The sequence below is a fragment of the Pholis gunnellus genome (genome assembly GCF_910591455.1).
Source record: "Pholis gunnellus genome assembly, chromosome: 3".
Taxonomy (NCBI): Eukaryota; Metazoa; Chordata; class Actinopteri; order Perciformes; family Pholidae; genus Pholis; species Pholis gunnellus.
Genome location: NC_136529.1, coordinates 15,322,747 through 15,341,710, shown reverse-complemented (window position 1 = coordinate 15,341,710; position 18,964 = coordinate 15,322,747). Strand labels below are relative to the sequence as shown.

At 38.8% G+C, this 18,964-nt stretch overlaps 1 protein-coding gene across 1 annotated transcript; it reads right to left on the bottom strand.

Moving 5' to 3' along the window:
* Positions 1–876: 876 nt before the first annotated feature.
* oxtra (oxytocin receptor a) lies at positions 877–10,609 on the bottom strand (the record flags this gene model as incomplete). The annotated part of the gene is made up of 2 exons (XM_079186709.1): positions 877–1,130; positions 9,682–10,609. The coding sequence occupies 2 exons, from the start codon at positions 10,607–10,609 to the stop codon at positions 877–879; spliced, it is 1,182 nt and encodes a 393-aa protein (XP_079042835.1).
* Between the last annotated feature and the right edge of the window lie 8,355 nt (positions 10,610–18,964).

Below are 18,964 nucleotides of genomic sequence, written 5' to 3'. Positions count from 1 at the left end.
GAGTCTCCACGTCTCAACCCAATAGTGCATTTTTGGGCTGAGGCTGAACAGGAAGTTCAAAGTTTCAATGTGCTGCCAGAATTTAACAGGAACTCAGTGACGTTATTGATTTACCGCAGACAAACATCCCTCTGGAACTTTCCCAGCAACCTTGCCAAGGATTTCAGGAGGCAATAGGAGCTCTAATGAGCATCGGCTAGTTGAAAATAATAGGGCCGTCAGTGCATTTGTGCTGCTTTTGCTCTTTATTTATTTTTTCAAGCATTTTTTAAAATCTTTACCAGGGACAGCCATGACATCTCACATCTAACAATATCTCAATAACAGTTTACATATATGCAATTCATTGCAAATTTAAGAATGTGAACAATATGGTACACAGTATATAACCAGTGAGCAATTTCATCATAACACGGACAAACAGGATCCACAAGCTTTGCTGGTGACAACAACTGAATCAGTAATGACGTTGGCCACGGTTGAAAGTGTTTAAAAAATATTAGCTTTTCTTGACTTTCTATGCACTGCAAATATGTAAATATATACTGTACATCTCAAACAAGAATAATGTAAAAAACAAAAAGATTCAGGTGATTGCTCAGCTTGGTCTATCTTCGAGAATAAAATATCACACATTTAATTATATTCTGTACATCTTTCTAGTTAACAATTACATATCCATATGACACTGTAAGGTACTGTAAAGCAAAAAATAATTACAATTTTTGTTGTTTTTTCCCCGTCAGAGCTTGAACAGCAAGCCCCGGGGCGAGAGGTAACTGAAGGAGTTGAACTGCTGGATGTTTAATGGGCGACTGCATTGGTGAAAGGCAGGGTGGGCAGCTCGAGAAAGAGAAGGCAAGGGAGGACGAGTGCTTATGTGGTGGAAGTCTGCGTGATGCTCCTCTGACTGCTAGTGCTTTTAATGGCAAAGGTTGAGGAGTTGCTCTTGTGACTGGAGTCAAAGTCGCGCTCACATCTGCACTGGGATGACTTGAGGTAGCGGGTGGAACAGCACAGAAAGCTCTGCCTAAGATCCTGGAACAGATGCCCAGCGAAGCACATGTAGATCCAGGGGTTACAGCAGCTGTTGAGGCTGGCCAGCAGCATGGAGATGATGAAGGGCATCGCTGCAGGAGATGAGAGAGAGAGAGGAAAGTTACTGTGCTGTTGTTCTTATCATAATTCACCAGTAGTACACACACACACATTTTGTTTTACTTGTGATTATTTACAAGGTTTATCCATGATCGAGACGTGGTTGTAGTGATGTCAATGTTGGATGATCAGTCGGTATACCAATATAGTCCATACTGCAATACCTCAAAATATTAAATGGATTGCCATACATTTTGGTAGAGATATCCATGCACTCCGAAGAATGAACCTCAATAACTTTGGCGATTAGCTGACTTTTCATCTAGCACAGCCACACGGTTGACATTTGTGATTTTTGAGCGAAATATCACGACAGCTTTTGAGCGATGGCTTCAAATTTGCAAATGCATGACCGACTTAAGGATGAATTGTAGCAATTTTGGTAACTCCCTACTTTTAATCTAGAAAAACTATCAGGTCATAACTTCAAATTGTCCAGTACTTTGGTTTATGACCAAAAATGTGAAAAATTAACAATGATAGCTAATTTTACCATCAGCCTCAGCTTTGTGTTTAGATGTAATTAACAAATGTTAGCATACTCAAAAAGCAAATATGGTCTATAGTAAAAAGGACGCAATACAAGCTACCCGATGAAAGAATCGGTCATAATCGATAGGCCTCAGGAGCTGCCGTTAACTTCCTAAAGGGGCGGGGCAGTGATGAAACCCACGACACAGATACAGGGAACTGACTCTCAGAGTGCCGACTCCTTTCTGAACTCTCACTGGCTGAAGTATGATGGTTAACATGCAACATTACTTGCTAGATATCAGCATGCTGACGTCAGTTCAGCATGCTCACATGCAGTAGACTCTAGCCTCACAGAGCAGCTGGCATGGCTGTAGACTGGTATAGTCTTGTTTCCTTTCCCAATTTGCCATTTTCTGCCAATGTAGAATCAGTGAAATTATATGTTATAACTAAATATACTGATTATAGCTGGAGGGATTCTCAGTCTCTGAAATCAGAGATCGAGGGAGGAAAGTGTTTCATAATACTTGTAGCTCTATAGAAATAAACCTGTTTAAACAAGCAAGAAAGCCCTGATATTCTAAAACAAAGCAAATTCCTGCAAAAGCCTTTTCAAGATCAAAATGGGAGAGGCAGAAATGTTCCTCACACATCATCGGGGTTATAGGCAACCTACTGTGGCACGGTGGATGACATTTCTGCTCGTCAACTCTACTATCGAACTGACATTTGGCAAATGAGGTTTGAATCCATGTAATTGGCTTGTTTCGCTTAGTTAACCTCTTTTTACTGATCGCTAATCGGTCTGTGCTCCTGCTATTGTCAAGCTGTCTCTAATGACAGTCCCCGAGCTCGAACAAAATTGCTCAGCGTAAATGATCTCTGTAAGGGCAAGAAAGTCACACGCATGACTAATAAGAATTGATCATCAGCTTTTAACGGTTTGATTTTTGAGACTAAAACTTGAGTTCAAATGAGTGCAGATCATTCAATTACCCTTTTACTATCGTGTCATATGCTTTATAATCTACCTTTGGGTAAGCGCTGCGTTGTAATCTTTCAAATGTATACAAATGAAAATGGCAGAAAAATGTAGAAACTATATTTTACACCAAACAATAAAATGAAAATCTCTAAAACATTCTACAAACTCTGCAACCACGAAACATGTTAATTTACTGGCTATTACACAATTGTACAACAAACATATTGAGCCATGCATCAACCTGCTCTATGTAGACTATAATGCTGCCGACATGGATGGAGGAATACGCTTCTTTGGAGACGCTGCAAAAGACCAACTGGTGGTTATCAAGCAATCTTATCAGGACAGATGAGAGCAGAGCCTGGATGTAATTTGAATAACAAGGGGAACTATCAAGCAACAGTCTTAAATTAATTAGCTCACGGTGCCTTTAGAAGGAAGAATCACACAGCGAATGCAAAGGCAGTATCTGAATGATCATCCCCATGGGTGGTACATCTGTCTGACTGTCAGTGCTGATGCCCCGAAAGACTCTTCAGCAAGTCATTCACGAGAACACTTAGTGCTGATTCTTGTTCCCTGAAGGTAAACAAGCGTTACAGTAATCTCTTTTTCATTGTATTTGAGAGGGCTTTCTGTATGTATGACAATGCCTTCCTTTTCTCACTCCGTGTAAGGACATTGTATAGACACTGAAAAGTAACACTTGGAGATTAAACACTAGGCTTAATGCTGATCTATAACACACAGAGTGTGAGTCAGCATCTGAGGTCACCACGCTCAGCAGTTTGTGTTCACAGATTTTTTGGAATCTGAGTCAGGGTTTGACCTTAAAATGTTTCTGTCCTTTTCATTTACATAATGAAATCTGTCTGGCTCTTTAATATGAAATCACAGATGCCACTGATGTCACAAAGCTAAGAGGAAGGCGTCACTGACGTTTCCAAAAATCATATTAATAAGCCTAATGGCGTGCAAAAAAGGGTAAACTTCCAATAAGTGAACACTACAGGGTCCTTTACAGTAAATCACGGTTTTGGGGAAACTTCGAGTGATGAAGCAATTTGGCTCATTGTTCACGCTTTAAAACGTACACTAATTGGTTCAATGCGGACATTTTTACACAGTGGGTGTGCTACACCACTGGTCCAATTTTGGCTAACGGAATAGTTTACAATTTTAGGAAAATATGCGTATGGATTTTTTGATGAGAGTTAGTAAAGAAGATTGATACCATTCCCACATCTGTACAGTAAATATGATGCGCTTGTCAACACTTGACCATACAAACATTTACACACTAAACATAATTATCCAGTCTATGTAAATCCATTCAGTAGTCATTTCTTTGCACTATTTGTATTGTTTACAACTTACAGAATGCTTAACTTATATAGGTGTGTTATTTCATATTATATTGTTGGTCATTTGTGCTTCTTATTTACATGATATTTATATTAACACTATTTCTTTTTACTACCTGTGTACATAACAGTCCTTTTTTTTACCTTTATCTGTCCGGCTTTGTTGTCCTTGCTCCTACACTCAAAATCAAGGCATAGTTTATTATTAAGTATTTACATCTATTTCATTTGATTTCATTTTTAAAAATATATTTATTCAAATTCCTTAAAATCAGCATGAATCTGTTAATTTTGAAAATAATTACATTTAATCAGTTAAAACATTTTGTAAATGGCACATATAGCAAGATTCAATTAGTTAAAATGTATGATATTGGTTTATATATACATTTCGGGAAATGGAATCGTTCAGAAGCGGAAGTGACACAGGACTGCTGTCGGCCATCTTAACTCAGAGTAACCTGCAGCCTGTATTGTAACGTGATTGTAACGGTTACAGTTACATCTGTTCTCATTTTATACAGTATAAACTGCCCGTTATCAGTGTATGCACATGTTTTATGAGTGCAGTTGATATCGTGTCACACCATTATTGATTACATTGATTGTCAAATCCAATAAGTCCAACGCTCCAACGTTGTCCAGTCAGCTAGCCAGCCAACTTGCACATGTTGTAATAATTATCAACTAACTTTAGCTATTTTTTCCATTAGCCAGCATCCCACATATTACTAATTAAAACGAGTCAGTAATACAAATCAGGCGAAGGACTGTAACAAGGCTATAATGTTAAGGTGACGTTAAAAGGCACTTTATTCAAACGGACACTAAAATATTAACGGCTAAAGGTTAATACCAATTACAGACCGAAGTCACTCTGAAATAGAGACACAGAAATGCCGATATTGGTAACGGAGTTAACTTGTAGACTGATATCATAGTGATAACGTTTTTCACATGTCCTGCTGTGCACGTTGTCTGACTTTTGGTCAGGTTGAGATTTTTAGTGACAGGGTTTAACGTGTAGGTAACGTTAGGGTAAGTAATATCCCATGACTGTAATGTTATATTACTCTTTCTGACTGGACGTAACTTTCATATTTTCCTAAGTTATCATCATTACAAATATTTTTTGCCCATTTTATTGCAGTGTCACTCAAAGTGCTTGCCGGTTCAATAGTTGCAATTTGAAGAACAGAACAAAATTCAATATATCAGATGATGAACAATGACATTTATGTTGTATGTTGGGTCTATACTGGACTCGTTTTTCAAGAATCTGCTATTTTATATATTTATACATTTGTTCTATCAGATTACAAGTTCCTCTACTTTTAAACAACAAAAGGTGAAAAGTTGAAAAAAAAAGCTGTTTATCAGTGGTTTCAAAAATAAACTAAACATTACTCTTATGTTCTGCCAGCTCATTGGTTTGGTTAACTAAAACTGCTTAGCTAAAGTTTGCAAGAAATTTAGGTCATGGTTAAAGAAAAAAGGCAGGATCAATAAGCACTCACAGCTGTGCTGTATGAAGCTCAAACAGCAGTGGGAAACAGCAAGCCTCGCTCGCTACAAACTTCAAAAATTTGCCTACCAGCACCTCTAAAGCGACAGCATTTCTCTGCGTGTTGAGCCTATAATTGTAATCAGCAAATGCATTCTCCTGATGTTTTTGGAGTGGTGTGGATGGAAGCAACAGTGGATGATGTGGAAAACAATAGCAACATCACTTTTGGCCGAACCTGATTATGTCAGACCCGCCTCCTTGAATTGAGACGGGAAATAACAGATGGGAAACATGCACCCAAGGAACTGAACAAAATCACAGATATGCATAAATTCCAATGTAATTGCTGCTCAACAACAACAACGTGAAAACATTTTGATATTCATCCAGGACAACTAGAAAAAGCTGCTTTATAATGCACATCTATAACATTGCTAAAAGTTTAATCAGCAGGGAAGGCTGTAGTGTCTACCAAGTGAAAAACGATGTGTGTTTTCAGAACACATAAAATAAAAGTTAAAATGTTGAATGGCAGAAACACACACACATACTTGACCACCTACTTATTTTTCATTTTTCTCATTTAGGGTTTACGTACCTCAAACTAGAACAATCACAAGAAAATGCATGCAAACTGTTTTGGTAAACCAATCAATTTTCCAAGGCAGACCAACCTTATTACAGACACAGACAATAGAGATATATGTTATTGGCGAGATTTTTAAAAGACTGCAATATTTTTATAGCTAGTGTCTGAACATCTGAGGCCACAACTTAAATGTTTCCATATGATTCAAAGAGAAAGCAAAAGCCCAGCCTACCTGTCCTCTCTTCCACTTCTTTCTCAATTTTTGGATTTTATTAAACAGCCTTTCTGACAAACTGATATCTGAATAAGATTATTCTCTTTCAAAGTGACAGTAGAACCATATCTTGACTCCTGGTGCCATACTGAAAAGTCTAGCTGTCATGGAACAAATTAATCAATGAGACTTGTTCATGCAGTGCACCTACACCTTTGCTCATTAAATAATTTCTAGGCTATTTATATAGGAGCATCTCATGTAGCCATGGCTGAACTTAAATATAATTAATGCACCACTGTGGGACTTAATACACTATAGAGGCAGGTTTGCGCCCAATGCAAGTGAGCATGATGCTATAGCTGTCTCAAATAGTTTTTAAAAAGATTATAATTTCAAGGTTATTACAAGACATCAAAGTGCAGATCAGTTTAAATAATTTCACATGGTCAAAGAGCACTTTATAGTTTACATTGGCTTGTGCAACACCCATCTCATTCCATCTCATCTCTATAAACAGATTCTGCATATGAAGACAGAATCAGTATACGCAGCAGGACACCATTTTGGCATCGGAAGCGTTGTTGTTTCCATTGGTAGTCCTCAATGAGCAAATGAGGTGGAACACTTGATGTTATTTTTATTTCTATGTAAGCACATTAAGAGAGATGCAAAAAACTGAGTCATACATACATTCTCATCTAAATCTTGACCGGAAAGCCAATAACCATATTTTCCAAAATGTCAAACTATGAACTTGGAAAAAACGATGCATTATGTTTTGATTGTCCCAGAGAATTACCAAATCATTTACTGAAGAAGACATAATTACTTGGTAATGGGGCACTAGGGTGGAGAAAAAGTGGCAGCCTGCATTCTACTTGTACTTCCTGTTTCTACTGAGAGTGGCCCTTCAAAATCAGACAGCGAACTTTAAGTAGTAATCCTTCTCTTTTGTTGAAACGTCAAGTTGTTTGACGGTGAAAATTCAAAAGATGTCTTTCATAGATTTTTTATTTTCCATAATGGTGCCAATCACAAATATGCTGAAACAATGCACTTTTTTTCTGCACCATGGAAAAACAACCATGACTTTAGTCCTCTCGTAAGGTTTCGTTTTACTCAAGTTTCATACAACATGTTATGGATACATTATATAGTAGAATAAAAGAGGTGATTATATGGAATGAATTATGTAATATCACAATCTTTGTTTGAGATTAGCTGCTATCTAAATATTTGCTATAAGTCTGCAGGTTACCTCATAAGCAATGATTTCACATTAATAATGAATATTGCGTTTGTTCAGTATGTTCCTTACTGGCTGTTATTTGTTTTTCCCACTACAACACAAACTGTTTTAAAGGTACAGACCCTGATTCATTCGCACCACAACTCAAAATTGAAAACACATTATTACAAACCTGGTGTCTCTTACAAATTGACAACATTAACTACAATTTACTACAACCACAAAATTATACTTAATAATCTGGTGTTTTCTGAAACTGGTTTGTTTAAATAATGAGTGTCTGAAACACATGTTTGCAATGTATAGGTTCTTTCCATAGTAAGCCTTTTTATCTAAGCTGTGGCATCTTTGCTCACTTTGCTCACTCTAATGGGCACTTTATCTGCAAACACACACAGGTGACACTCCAGCCTATCTTTTGTACATAAACACTGTCACGTGTCACTGCCAATTCTGGCCTTTCTGAGCACTGTTCACGTGGAGGACAGCCATCAGCCTCCTCCCTGTACTGAGCAATGCTCTGCAACAGAAAATGAACTAATCACTTTCTTTTTCATTCACAGGCTCGAGCCCTTTTGTTGCTCTTTTTCTGGCAACTGTAACTTGGAATATAACTGTGAGGCGCAGCATCAGAGCCAAATATACCTCCTCAGTAGTGTATTGTGCAACTGTTTAACTCCAAAGTGTAAATAGCTTGTGTGAAAAATGCAGCTTGAGGAGAATGACAGTGACACACAATCAGTCAGCTGGGGAAAAAAACTAAATACCCAAGGCCTGAAACACCAACGTCTGTTTGCACTCTACTCATCAAGAAAAGCAATGTCTTATTTTAGCTGTGTACAGTTTATTTAATTTTAGTCTGTTTTTGCAGAAGACGTTTCTCTTCTTTCTTTTTGTGTGAGGAAACACTAAAGCAGTAAACTTATAAGGGATGGAAAACACTTGGAAAACTACATTTGTATCGTCTTTGAGGAAATGCAGACATATTATTCTCCAGTCTTCATATTAATAGCTGTAATTAAATTTACTCTTCATTTTTCCAGTTCACAAATGCCCTTAAATCCCATAATTAAAGCCCCTTTCATATCAAACACATAATTACTTTATACAATGCTTACATTGTGCTTTTCACTTACTCTATTTAATGTAATTAAATCATGGAAGGAACACAGAGGCACAGTACAAATGTGAAGTTGAGTTGGCATATTAAACGTTCTGTTGTAATATGGGTGTGGCCATTACGAACAAGATCGATGGATAGAGGGACCGCATACATTAGATGGCTGCTTAGTGTCCTATTGTGGCTAAATGTCAACGACGCACTTCAACGTGCCCTACAGGCGCAAATAAAAGCTGCTTGGCGCGTGTTGGCGAACACTAATTTGATTAATGATTAGCAGTCGGTCTCTGCAGCGTGAGGCCAGAGGAAAATTCTGTGTACAGATTTTGCACTTTAAAGGCCTTATGACGGTTTTTCTTACCACACAACGAATGTACCAAATAGATCATCTAAGCATTTGACATATTAGAAAACCTAAATATCGGTCTGTTTTCCTGCATTCCTGATGTAAACAAACTGCATCAGAACAGATTAACAAGTAACTCGTTGTGAGAAAGACCGATTATTATTTTAATATTATTTATTTTTCCCATTAAAATTGATGAATGTCAGTAATAGTGAAATGTAACATACACGGTCGTATAAGCAAGTCCAAGCACTTGTGATTTTAACAGACTTTTGAAATGGTCAGTGATCGGTCAGAGCTTCAGCCCAGTCACTAAACTCCGTCATCGCACTGCACTCGGGCTGCGTTTATTTACCCAAACAACAGGACCCGGCTCTCACTCAGCCATAACCCCAGTGCCAGACCCACCTCAATGAGTTAAACAGAATAAATGAATCTTAAACGGGTGTTTTTGTTGTCTTAGTTTGCTCCAACTTGATAAGCAAACCATGGCATCCTCGTGCGTAAAGAGCACTGATGCGCGCAGCTGGAGGGATGCGACAGTTACCAATCAAATCTCCATTCATTCCCACGTGGCAACATACGACAAATGTGCAAAGGAATGGAAAAAGATGTGTTTGTAAGTGTTTCAATCGCACTCAATACAATATTCAACTTTAAAATTCAACCTACCCTCACGGGGCGCTGCTGGATCCCACGCAGACCACATCTGAACAGAGAAAAAGGGGGTCCAACAGACGATATAAGCCACGACGATCACAAAAGTCATTTTCACTGTAGTTATCTTCGCCTTGGAGATGAGTTTAACGCTGCTCACGCGGGCCAGTGTGTTGCATTTGGAGGTTTTGGGCGTCAGGCTTATACACTGCTCGCGCCTAGTTTTCAGTTTAAAGTTTTGCCATATTTTGAAGCTTATCAACCCGTAGCAAATGCTCAGTATCGCCACTGGAATGATATATATAGTGAGACTGATCCATGTGATGTAAGCTTTGGCTCCCCAAGGCTTCACGAAGTCGCCCCAGCAGTCATACACTCTTGATCCGGCAGAGCCAACCTCGATCAGGGAGAAAATGAACATCTGCGGGATGCTGAAGAGCAGGCTCAGGACCCAGGAACATATGACATAGAAACGGTCTTTTCTCCTGTGCAACGAACGAAGAGGCTGACAAATTGCCAAACACCTGTCTACAGACATCAATACTAACATGTACGTGGAGGCGAACATTCCGACGACCTGTAGGTATTTCACCAACCTGCACAAAATGTCTGGTCCATAGAAACGAAATGTAATGTCCCAGATAAGTTGAGGGAGAACTTGAAATATCGCCACAACTAGATCGGCGATGCTCAGGTGCTTCATGAAGTAATACATGCGAGACTGACTGTGCTTGGTGGTGTGGATGGCCAGCAGGACGCACAGGTTCCCCGTCAGCGCCAGAAACAGCACCAGTGCGAGAACGGCCACCTCCACCTTCGCCACTTCTTCATTCCGCTTAAGAGGGTTTGTCTGATTCAACCAACCTGTGCCGTTAACGACACTTGAGTTCCGCCAGGATTCGTTAAATTGCCAAAAGTCACTTTCATTTGAAATACTCTCCATTGCCGCAGTCGTGTCCTCTGCAAAATGCGTCAGGTTTGTGCAGTCATGCAATCGCTCAAACAGTCACAGGGTCTTAAGTGAAAAAGTCTTCCTTGTGTCCTCTCAGGTGTCAAGACGAATGGTGAGGTATGATGAGGCTCAGAACATGTTACTTAAGTGATAAACAAGGATTTCTTGAACAGCAATCTCCCAAGCTTTCCAAAAACTGAAGACGCTTGAAAATATTTCCACCTGTAATATGAAATATGTGACAAAATGTTGGTGCCAAAGAAAGTAGAGTTAAGATGCAGAAATCTACAATGTGGACTTTCAAAACAGTAAAACTGTGGTCTAAAATGAGTAGTACACCTGGGCAAATTCTCCAAAACCAGAATCCGAGAAGAAAAATCTGTATATTTACTTTAAAAATCAAAATGAAACTCCGGAAATGTAAATATTGCGAGAAAAAATGCAGCAGAAATTGAAAGCTCCAACATCATCACTGGTAAGAATGGGAATGGCCAGCTCTACAGCACTCAAGCCCTTGTTATATCTGTCCCCGGTTCAGTGAGAACAGGAAACAGTCTTACCCATCACCGCCACAAGGGAGCGATGTGAGCCATTCATTAGTACCCACCCAGTCATGCTCTGCAGCTCGGAGCCACAACCCTCTTCAGACCATGGACCCCCACATATAAGAAAAACAAAGACTTGCTAACCGTTATACTAAACCAGGATTTCAAATTAAATGGGGTTAACAGTGTGACGTCATCAAGGCAACACCATCTGATCTACCGATTATTAATCGGAGGATGAGTTTGTTGTTAGTTAAAATATTTGATGATAAACCTTTTCAGGAGAGGCACTAACACCAGAGAAAGCTCCGCACACACGTTCTATGTTCTCACACTCTGCTGTCAACATGTGTTTCTTATTGTCCGTATCAGAAGACATCGTAGACTACGTGACTCGGTTGCTTTAAGCTTTGGGGACACCTTGATGATGTACCGAGGATTAAAACAGTTATTATATTGGACTGATGGTCATCGGGTTATTGTAAAAAAAAAACAGAAAAAAAACGAAGTGACAATGTAACAATGACCTGTTATAGACATGGGGAAAAAACAAACATGCGCTGTTAAATTCTAATGGCCATGTTGCGCAACGCCCATGTTAATGTCCATGTGCTACATTCCAGCGATTCCCCCCCTGAACACATATTTCTTCCTTCTTCCCATATGTGTCACCATGCTGCATTGGATTTCGGGGACTAAAATGAAGGTGATTATCATTTATCATTAATATTAGTACTTAATTGATGATTTACCATAATTACACAAGAATTTGAACAATATGAAAACCAAGATACATGAATGTAGAAAGCTTAACGTAGAACTGTATTTTGTAAATGAATTAAATTTAGCAGATGAATGAGTTTGTTACTATAAAAGTATAACAAAAACTACAAAAGTAGGATTTGTATTAATCCCTTTTTAAAATATGAATTGCCTGTCATTCGGCTGCCCAAATTTCAAAATCTTGTGGAAGAGAAATAATATACAGCATGCTGTAAGATATGTAAAAACCAAACACTTTGTAGATCATGGCCATTAATAAGTAGAAAAGTCAAACACTGATTTGTTAACACATCTTGTTGAAAATTCAAGAAAATGCTGGATTATATGATTTATTAAACACAGTGACACCAATACAAACAGTCAGAAGTACTGAAAAATGAGATTTGTCTGCTACTGTGCAGCTCTTTCAATTTCCAGCAGCTGCCAACCCTGCGGGAAAAGGCCTCTGGTCCTTCTCTATACCCACGGCAGAGAGTTGCTCCCCCTTTTTGTGGCTTTGGGTTTCGGAAAAATTGCAGATCTACTGGAATTTAAATGCAGTGAAAAACTGAAGATTTAGCGCTGGCTGGAAATGAAACGGACAAGAAAAAAGAAGAATAATGATCCATTAAATCTAACGACTTGACTTGTGAATTTGGATGGAAAACATTTAATGACCTCACTTCCTCGCTTGTGTTTTTGGTGAGCCAAATGAAATGAGCCAGCATGTGAGCAATGAATCTGGATATAGTATGAAAACAACAATAACAACAACATTACAAATGCAATCACATCAATGAAACAAAGTCAGCACTGAAAATTGGGAAGTTTGTTTAAGACAGAACATTGCTACCGCTCAGCAGAAAACACTATTTGATTGATGAGTCCATTTTGTGGAAGTCGTAGATGTGGAATAAAGTGATGTGGTTTCATGACCAAAAGAAGAAAAGAGCCAATTAGTGCTGCAAAGCTTTAATGGGGCTTTGTCAGAGAAGGTTCACTGGGACCATTTTGATTATATGGTAAGACTGAAGTCAAGTCATCTTTGTGTATCGGAGTTTAGACTTCCTAAGTTAGCGTGAAGTGCGCATATGATGGAAGATGTACACAACGTGCAAGATGTTATTGTCTGCAGTCCTAGACTAAATGTCATAACAAGTTGGCAAGGTCTGTCCCATTTCAAGGATTCCTTAATGTAGCCGAGAAATACTGTACAGTCTGACTTTGGAGCGCACAACCTCTGCAATGTTTACTTTGCAGCCCTAAGTATCCCACAATACACGGTATGCTGCTACATTAATTAATGGAATACGTGATGTTCTCCATCAACTCGCAATGTCCACAATTATTAGGTGAGCATGCATGTTTAGCAAGTATTCAAGCTCAGGTGGTGAGTCACTGGTAAATACATACAGTAACAAAATCAGGGAAAACCTACAGCAAGATGTGAATAATGGAGGCAGAGCATTTGCTATTGTTGAAAGCCTTGATATGTTGTTAATGTGGGTCCTCACTGAAGAAAATCTAATGGTATTTATGATTAATCTGGTACACAATTTGCCAATTTCCATCATTATAAATCGGTCTGTTTTTAAGGGCAAATTCCTGGTGATAGACCTAAGAGTGTGTGATTTTAGGAGTGGATGAGGAACACCTGAACACTCAGATCTCTGTGGGGATCACTTTAGAGTCTCTCAGTTGGGGAGGAGGAGCCTCTGAAAGCGGACACAGGTATAGTGTCAGATTAGGGTGCGATTTACAAACCTAATAATGGGGTCATCAAAAAAGTTACAAAGGCTGCTGATGGATGCAACTCGCATGTGAGGCATTGAGAATTCAGGTGAACGGGTAAACAGCATGAGGTCTGACTTGAAGTTTTCCGATGACGGATTAAAAGGACAGGAGGCTGCAGCAGTAGAAGCCTATAGTAGACTTGAATGCCAAAGTAGAGGGGAGTATGGCAGAGAGCTCCTTTTTTTCCATGATGAGAACAAATTAAGATGACAAGGCTGAGAGAAGTCCAGGTTATTTGTGGTGAGTGTAAGCTGTCATGGAAATAGAGTGAAAGTAAGAAAGATTACACATGGAAAAAATGAAAGGAACGACGCTAGGTTTGATATTAAAGACATTGCCTGAGAAAATCTTCAAACATATTGAAGGGGATTAATGAAATGTCAGGTCCAGCTCAGAGTGATGAGGCAGAAGATGGAAAATTGAGTCTACAGACATGTCATTTTATAATTCAATATGACTCCAGTGAACATCATACATAGCCTTGTGGTCTCAGGTTTATATGTAACCTCAACTCACAACTCTATTTTACATTGTATCATTTTACTGATATCACTGTAACAGTATTATTTAGCTGTTATTGTGCTATATATATATATATCTACCATGTATTCTCTGCTGGAGTTGCACTACTTTTGCAGACATATTTTCAGAATTTACCTATATAAGTATAGTAATGTATATACACTGTATAAAGTTTTTCATGTAACCTCTAATTTCTTATTTTATTTCTTACGAATTGTTCTTTATCTGTTTTTTAAACTCTGTCTCTCAATCCTCGGTGTCGTTGTGGAGTCGTAATGCCATTACGAGAGCAGCGTGGCGCTAACGCTCTGAATTTCAAACTTAGCACCTTTAAAATACAAAAGACATGACGGAAAACTTCCTCTTCGTCGCAACCAATGCCTACAAGGCATACGTCCCAGTTTAGGAAAAGCTACTATGCGGCGTTGACGGATGTTTGTTGTTTATCTAGTCATCAAGCTGATATAGCACTGGGACAGCTGCTGTGAAAACGAGAGGTGTTGAATTAATTCATAGTTTTGGACAGTAGCAATAGCTAAACACTGCTTTTAAACACTGACGACTTTGTTGTGCTTTGCTGGTGATCACATGCACTATTATAATAATAAATTAACATGTTCCTGTTCGTCTCTTTTCTTCATGGAAACCTGGGCAGCCCATCTACCCTCCCCCACTCACCCCTGGCGGATTCCAGTTGTTCAGCAGTACTCTGTGCCATTCCCACAGATATTGGGCTTTGAGTTGACAGATCTAATTAGAGACAAGGTTCAGGCCCAAGCCCCTGATGAAGTAAGATACAAAGGATCTGCGCGCTAATACTTTCGGCTCCTGCTCCTTATGTAATCACTCGGTGCATAAGGTTCTCAGCCGACCATTTTCCTCTGGGTGATATTGTGTCATGAAGCGCATGAAAAAAGCAGACCAGCACAGTCGGGTGCAAAGGGTTGCTGTCACTCCTGGCTCAGTGGGTGCATGATATATTCTGCATGCCAACGTCACATAAAGCACTGCGTTGAGTTATTGGCCTCCTAGAGGAAAGGGTGTTGGAGATTTCTGAGATTATAGCCACATGTTTCAGAGGCTTGTATGATTGAAGCGAGTGTAAACAAGGTTAATTAAGTCATACATCACACCAGCTCGAGACATATCTCACTCAAGCATGGAGTTGTAACTTTCAAACTTGTTAAACACTATTGCATGCCGCGATCTTCAGGTGGGGCTCACTTCTGAGAGAATGCCTTGGTTCATTACAGGAGCTTCCTGAGATTCTGTTTGGGCTTTATTTTTTTAAGTCAGGATCTAAGACATCTGCTTCCAAAACAATAACAGGATAAGGCTTACTGGTGCATCTGGAAAAGTTGTTTATGAGTGGGTTTGCCCACTCTGAATGGACATAAAGCAAACAACTCAACAATGCCCCTTAACTAATAGCCTTTTTATATTTGAGGGACAGAACACATTGTTTGAGCCAGTGTGCCAACCAATACCTCATATTTGGCTTGTTTGCTGTAAAGAAAAAGAGAAAAGAAACGGATAATAAACGGATAATAAATGGATAATAAACGGATGGCTACAGATGACTCATGCCACAAAGGGGAGAAGATTGAAAACTTGGTAGAACATAGTGATTAGATGTTTTTATTATTATGAACCGATTTTTATTACAAGCTGCGGTGATTTCAGGGAAACGTAACTGGGTTTTCCACATTCGCAATTTATTTAGTCTATAAAAGCAATTACATTGGGCTTATCATTTGTTATGAACAGTCAACTATATTTCTCTTCCTGTTGCCTTTATTGGTGTGATAAATCAGCGCTGTCTTATGAATAACACTTCTCCATCATACTCTCCTTTCCATGATATGAACACAACATGCTGTGCTGATTACTGTAGCTATGGTGTGATGTCTAATGCAGAGTGGTGACTTGATAAGTCAACAAATTGTAGGGATATGATATATGATTTTATGACACAACTGCAGAGGTGCGTTGTTTGAACCTTATTTTAGGCCATGCAAGCAGCGTGGCTCTGTAAGGATTGAAATGTAGGTCTGTCTGTTGCTCTGTTTGGTCATGGTGCACAGTGAAATAAAAATATAAATACTGGATGGATTAAGATACAGTTTGTGACTATTCTGCATCATATTCTGCAACAATTTGCTAAAGCATTAGATGTTTCACGTACATTTATTTTACTTTTCCTCCTCAGAAATGGGCAAGCATTTGATGCAATGTCAATCCAGTGCAACAAGTAAGGTTCACTAAAGACAAAAACATGTACAGAACACAACCATTTCTACTGTGACCTTGAAACAAATGGTAATCCAAAGACATGTGATATTGGCTAAGAGGCAGCAGTTTGTTGAATAGTTGAGATGCACCAAAGCCAAGGACATCATCGTAAAAGCAGTGAACACAGAGATGCGACATTAAGCTCTCTCATTGGTGTATGGCGCAAGAGGCAGAGTCAGACTCACTCCTCTAAAGCATTCTGACCTCACAAATGCACCTGCCATGCTATCAGTAAACATGCTTGCCTCACAAATCGTGCACTGAGGTGCTTGCAGCTTTTATTGCATGTATACCGTGTGCTGAAGCAGCTAGCATGCACTAAGCAAACAAAACAAGTACCGGAAAGAGATGTGAAACTGCTTCACCTGGTTCATACATCTTTGACCAGAAGACTGAGCTGAAAAAGTATTTATTCAAATATTAAATTAAAAAGCACAATGTAACATTGAGAGGCAAATGAGAAAAAAAAACAGTTGATCCATTTTCACATACAGTGTTGTGACTTAAGAAAAGATGAAGAAAAAAAAGTGTTGCCAGGATATTATTTCCACAGCACATGTTAGCTGATAGCCAAACAAAGAAATTGGGCAAACTGTTTTCCCCCATAGACATACAATCTATGGTTTTCCCCACTGTGTCTCTGGCTGCAGAGTACTTATTTGCTCTACGGTTGTATTACATGTTTTATTAATGCTGAAGTTCTGTTAAAAAAGAAAATCCGGCCTTTGCAACATATTTGTGCAACAAAGACAGTAATTTGACTTACAAAGAATTCACCTGCTGTGGATTCATAATGGCAGAAAATGAGCAACGAGCAAATCGTACGTGAATATATGATTGAAACACTAGCTACTTGAATTTCTGTGCAAAGGACTTGAAAAACTAGTTTGATATCATCTGTTTGCAACATTAAAAGGCCTTAGAAATGGACCAAGTGTTACTTTTAAAGTAATCATTCTACCTCAGACGCAGAATGATAAGGGACACTCGCTCATTGGACTTTGAATTTTATCACGACAAGCAGACATGGCACACAGCTGTGCATGAGGGAGGACAATCTGAGCTCTTTGAAATATCAGTAGCTCGGCTCCTCTCGGACCATTAACTCCAAATACACCTGTTAGCTTCTGGCCATTGGACCGTTTGTTATGTGTGTGTGTGTGTGTGTGTTGCCATGGGCATGAGCTCTGGGGGCTTTGAGTCTATGGTACTATTACATGCACCTGAAAACCTGCCTCCCTGACTCTAATATCTGTCCAGTAGCACGCCTGTGGCTCTCATTCCAATTGTAATTCATGTCAGATTAATTCTGCCACCAGACACAATGTCACAGTGATTTCAAAAACCACTTAGAAAGCAGTAAACCCGACCTGCTCATGTCTTGAGAATGTGCTTGTGCATTTCTAAGTGAAGTGTTGGATCCGTGCTACTTCCTCCACCAATGGTAAATCTAAAATGTTCAAGCTCCTGCATATCTTCAATAAGAATTTGGACCCATCTCTTCTTACAGAAAGAACATTTCTATTACAGTTTGAAGAACAATGAAGTAAAGTTATAAATGGATAATACAGCCACCTGATGAAATACTTGCAAATAGTAAGTTACATAACATGAAACCCCATTGCCCGGAAGGAAATCTTTAACCTGCACATCCACATCACAACATCCAAGTACTAACTCTACAGGGTCTGTGTTAGCCTTTGTGTCCTGATTAGTTTAACTTTTGAAAATGATTATGTAATGCGGCACAGATCTTAAAATACATTTTCAAATGTACAACTTAACTGCAATCTTTCTACTAATATTCTGTAATGCTTTAGAATAGATTATGCCCCGCAGCATACAGCGCAATTCTTCCCAATTTACAGTCACTGTTGTGTAATGAAAAATATTGGAATATTAGAATATTCAATATTTATACAGTATAAACGCTCTTTAAATTCACAGAATATTATTCCCTAACTTTACATCCTGCTCCCTTGTCACTATAGGTATGTATGGGTACACACTGCACTGGTACACTATTTGTAAATTGGAAAGAATTATGCTTTGCCTTGTTTGACATCACTTATTCCCTTATGTGCCCTTGTTTGATTGCAGAGTCTTTACTGTGTGTTTCCTGTCATACTGTCGTGCTAGTTCCTCTCCTCTCGTCTGTTCTCTGTGTTTCACCGAAGGCAAAGCTTTGCACAAGATCAATGAGTAATGAAAAGTCCACAAGCCACTGGACTAATTCATGCAGCGTAAAATGTCACAAACATTCAGGAAGTGCCCTGTCTTTGAGTTCCTATGTGAAAACCTTATATTTGTAAATTAAAAAAAAACAATGCACAGCAGGATTTATGTTTTGTTTTTCTAATGTTAATGTTCTGAGGAGTGTTACACAGACACTGGTATTGGAAATAGGCAGTATTTATATTATACATTGTTG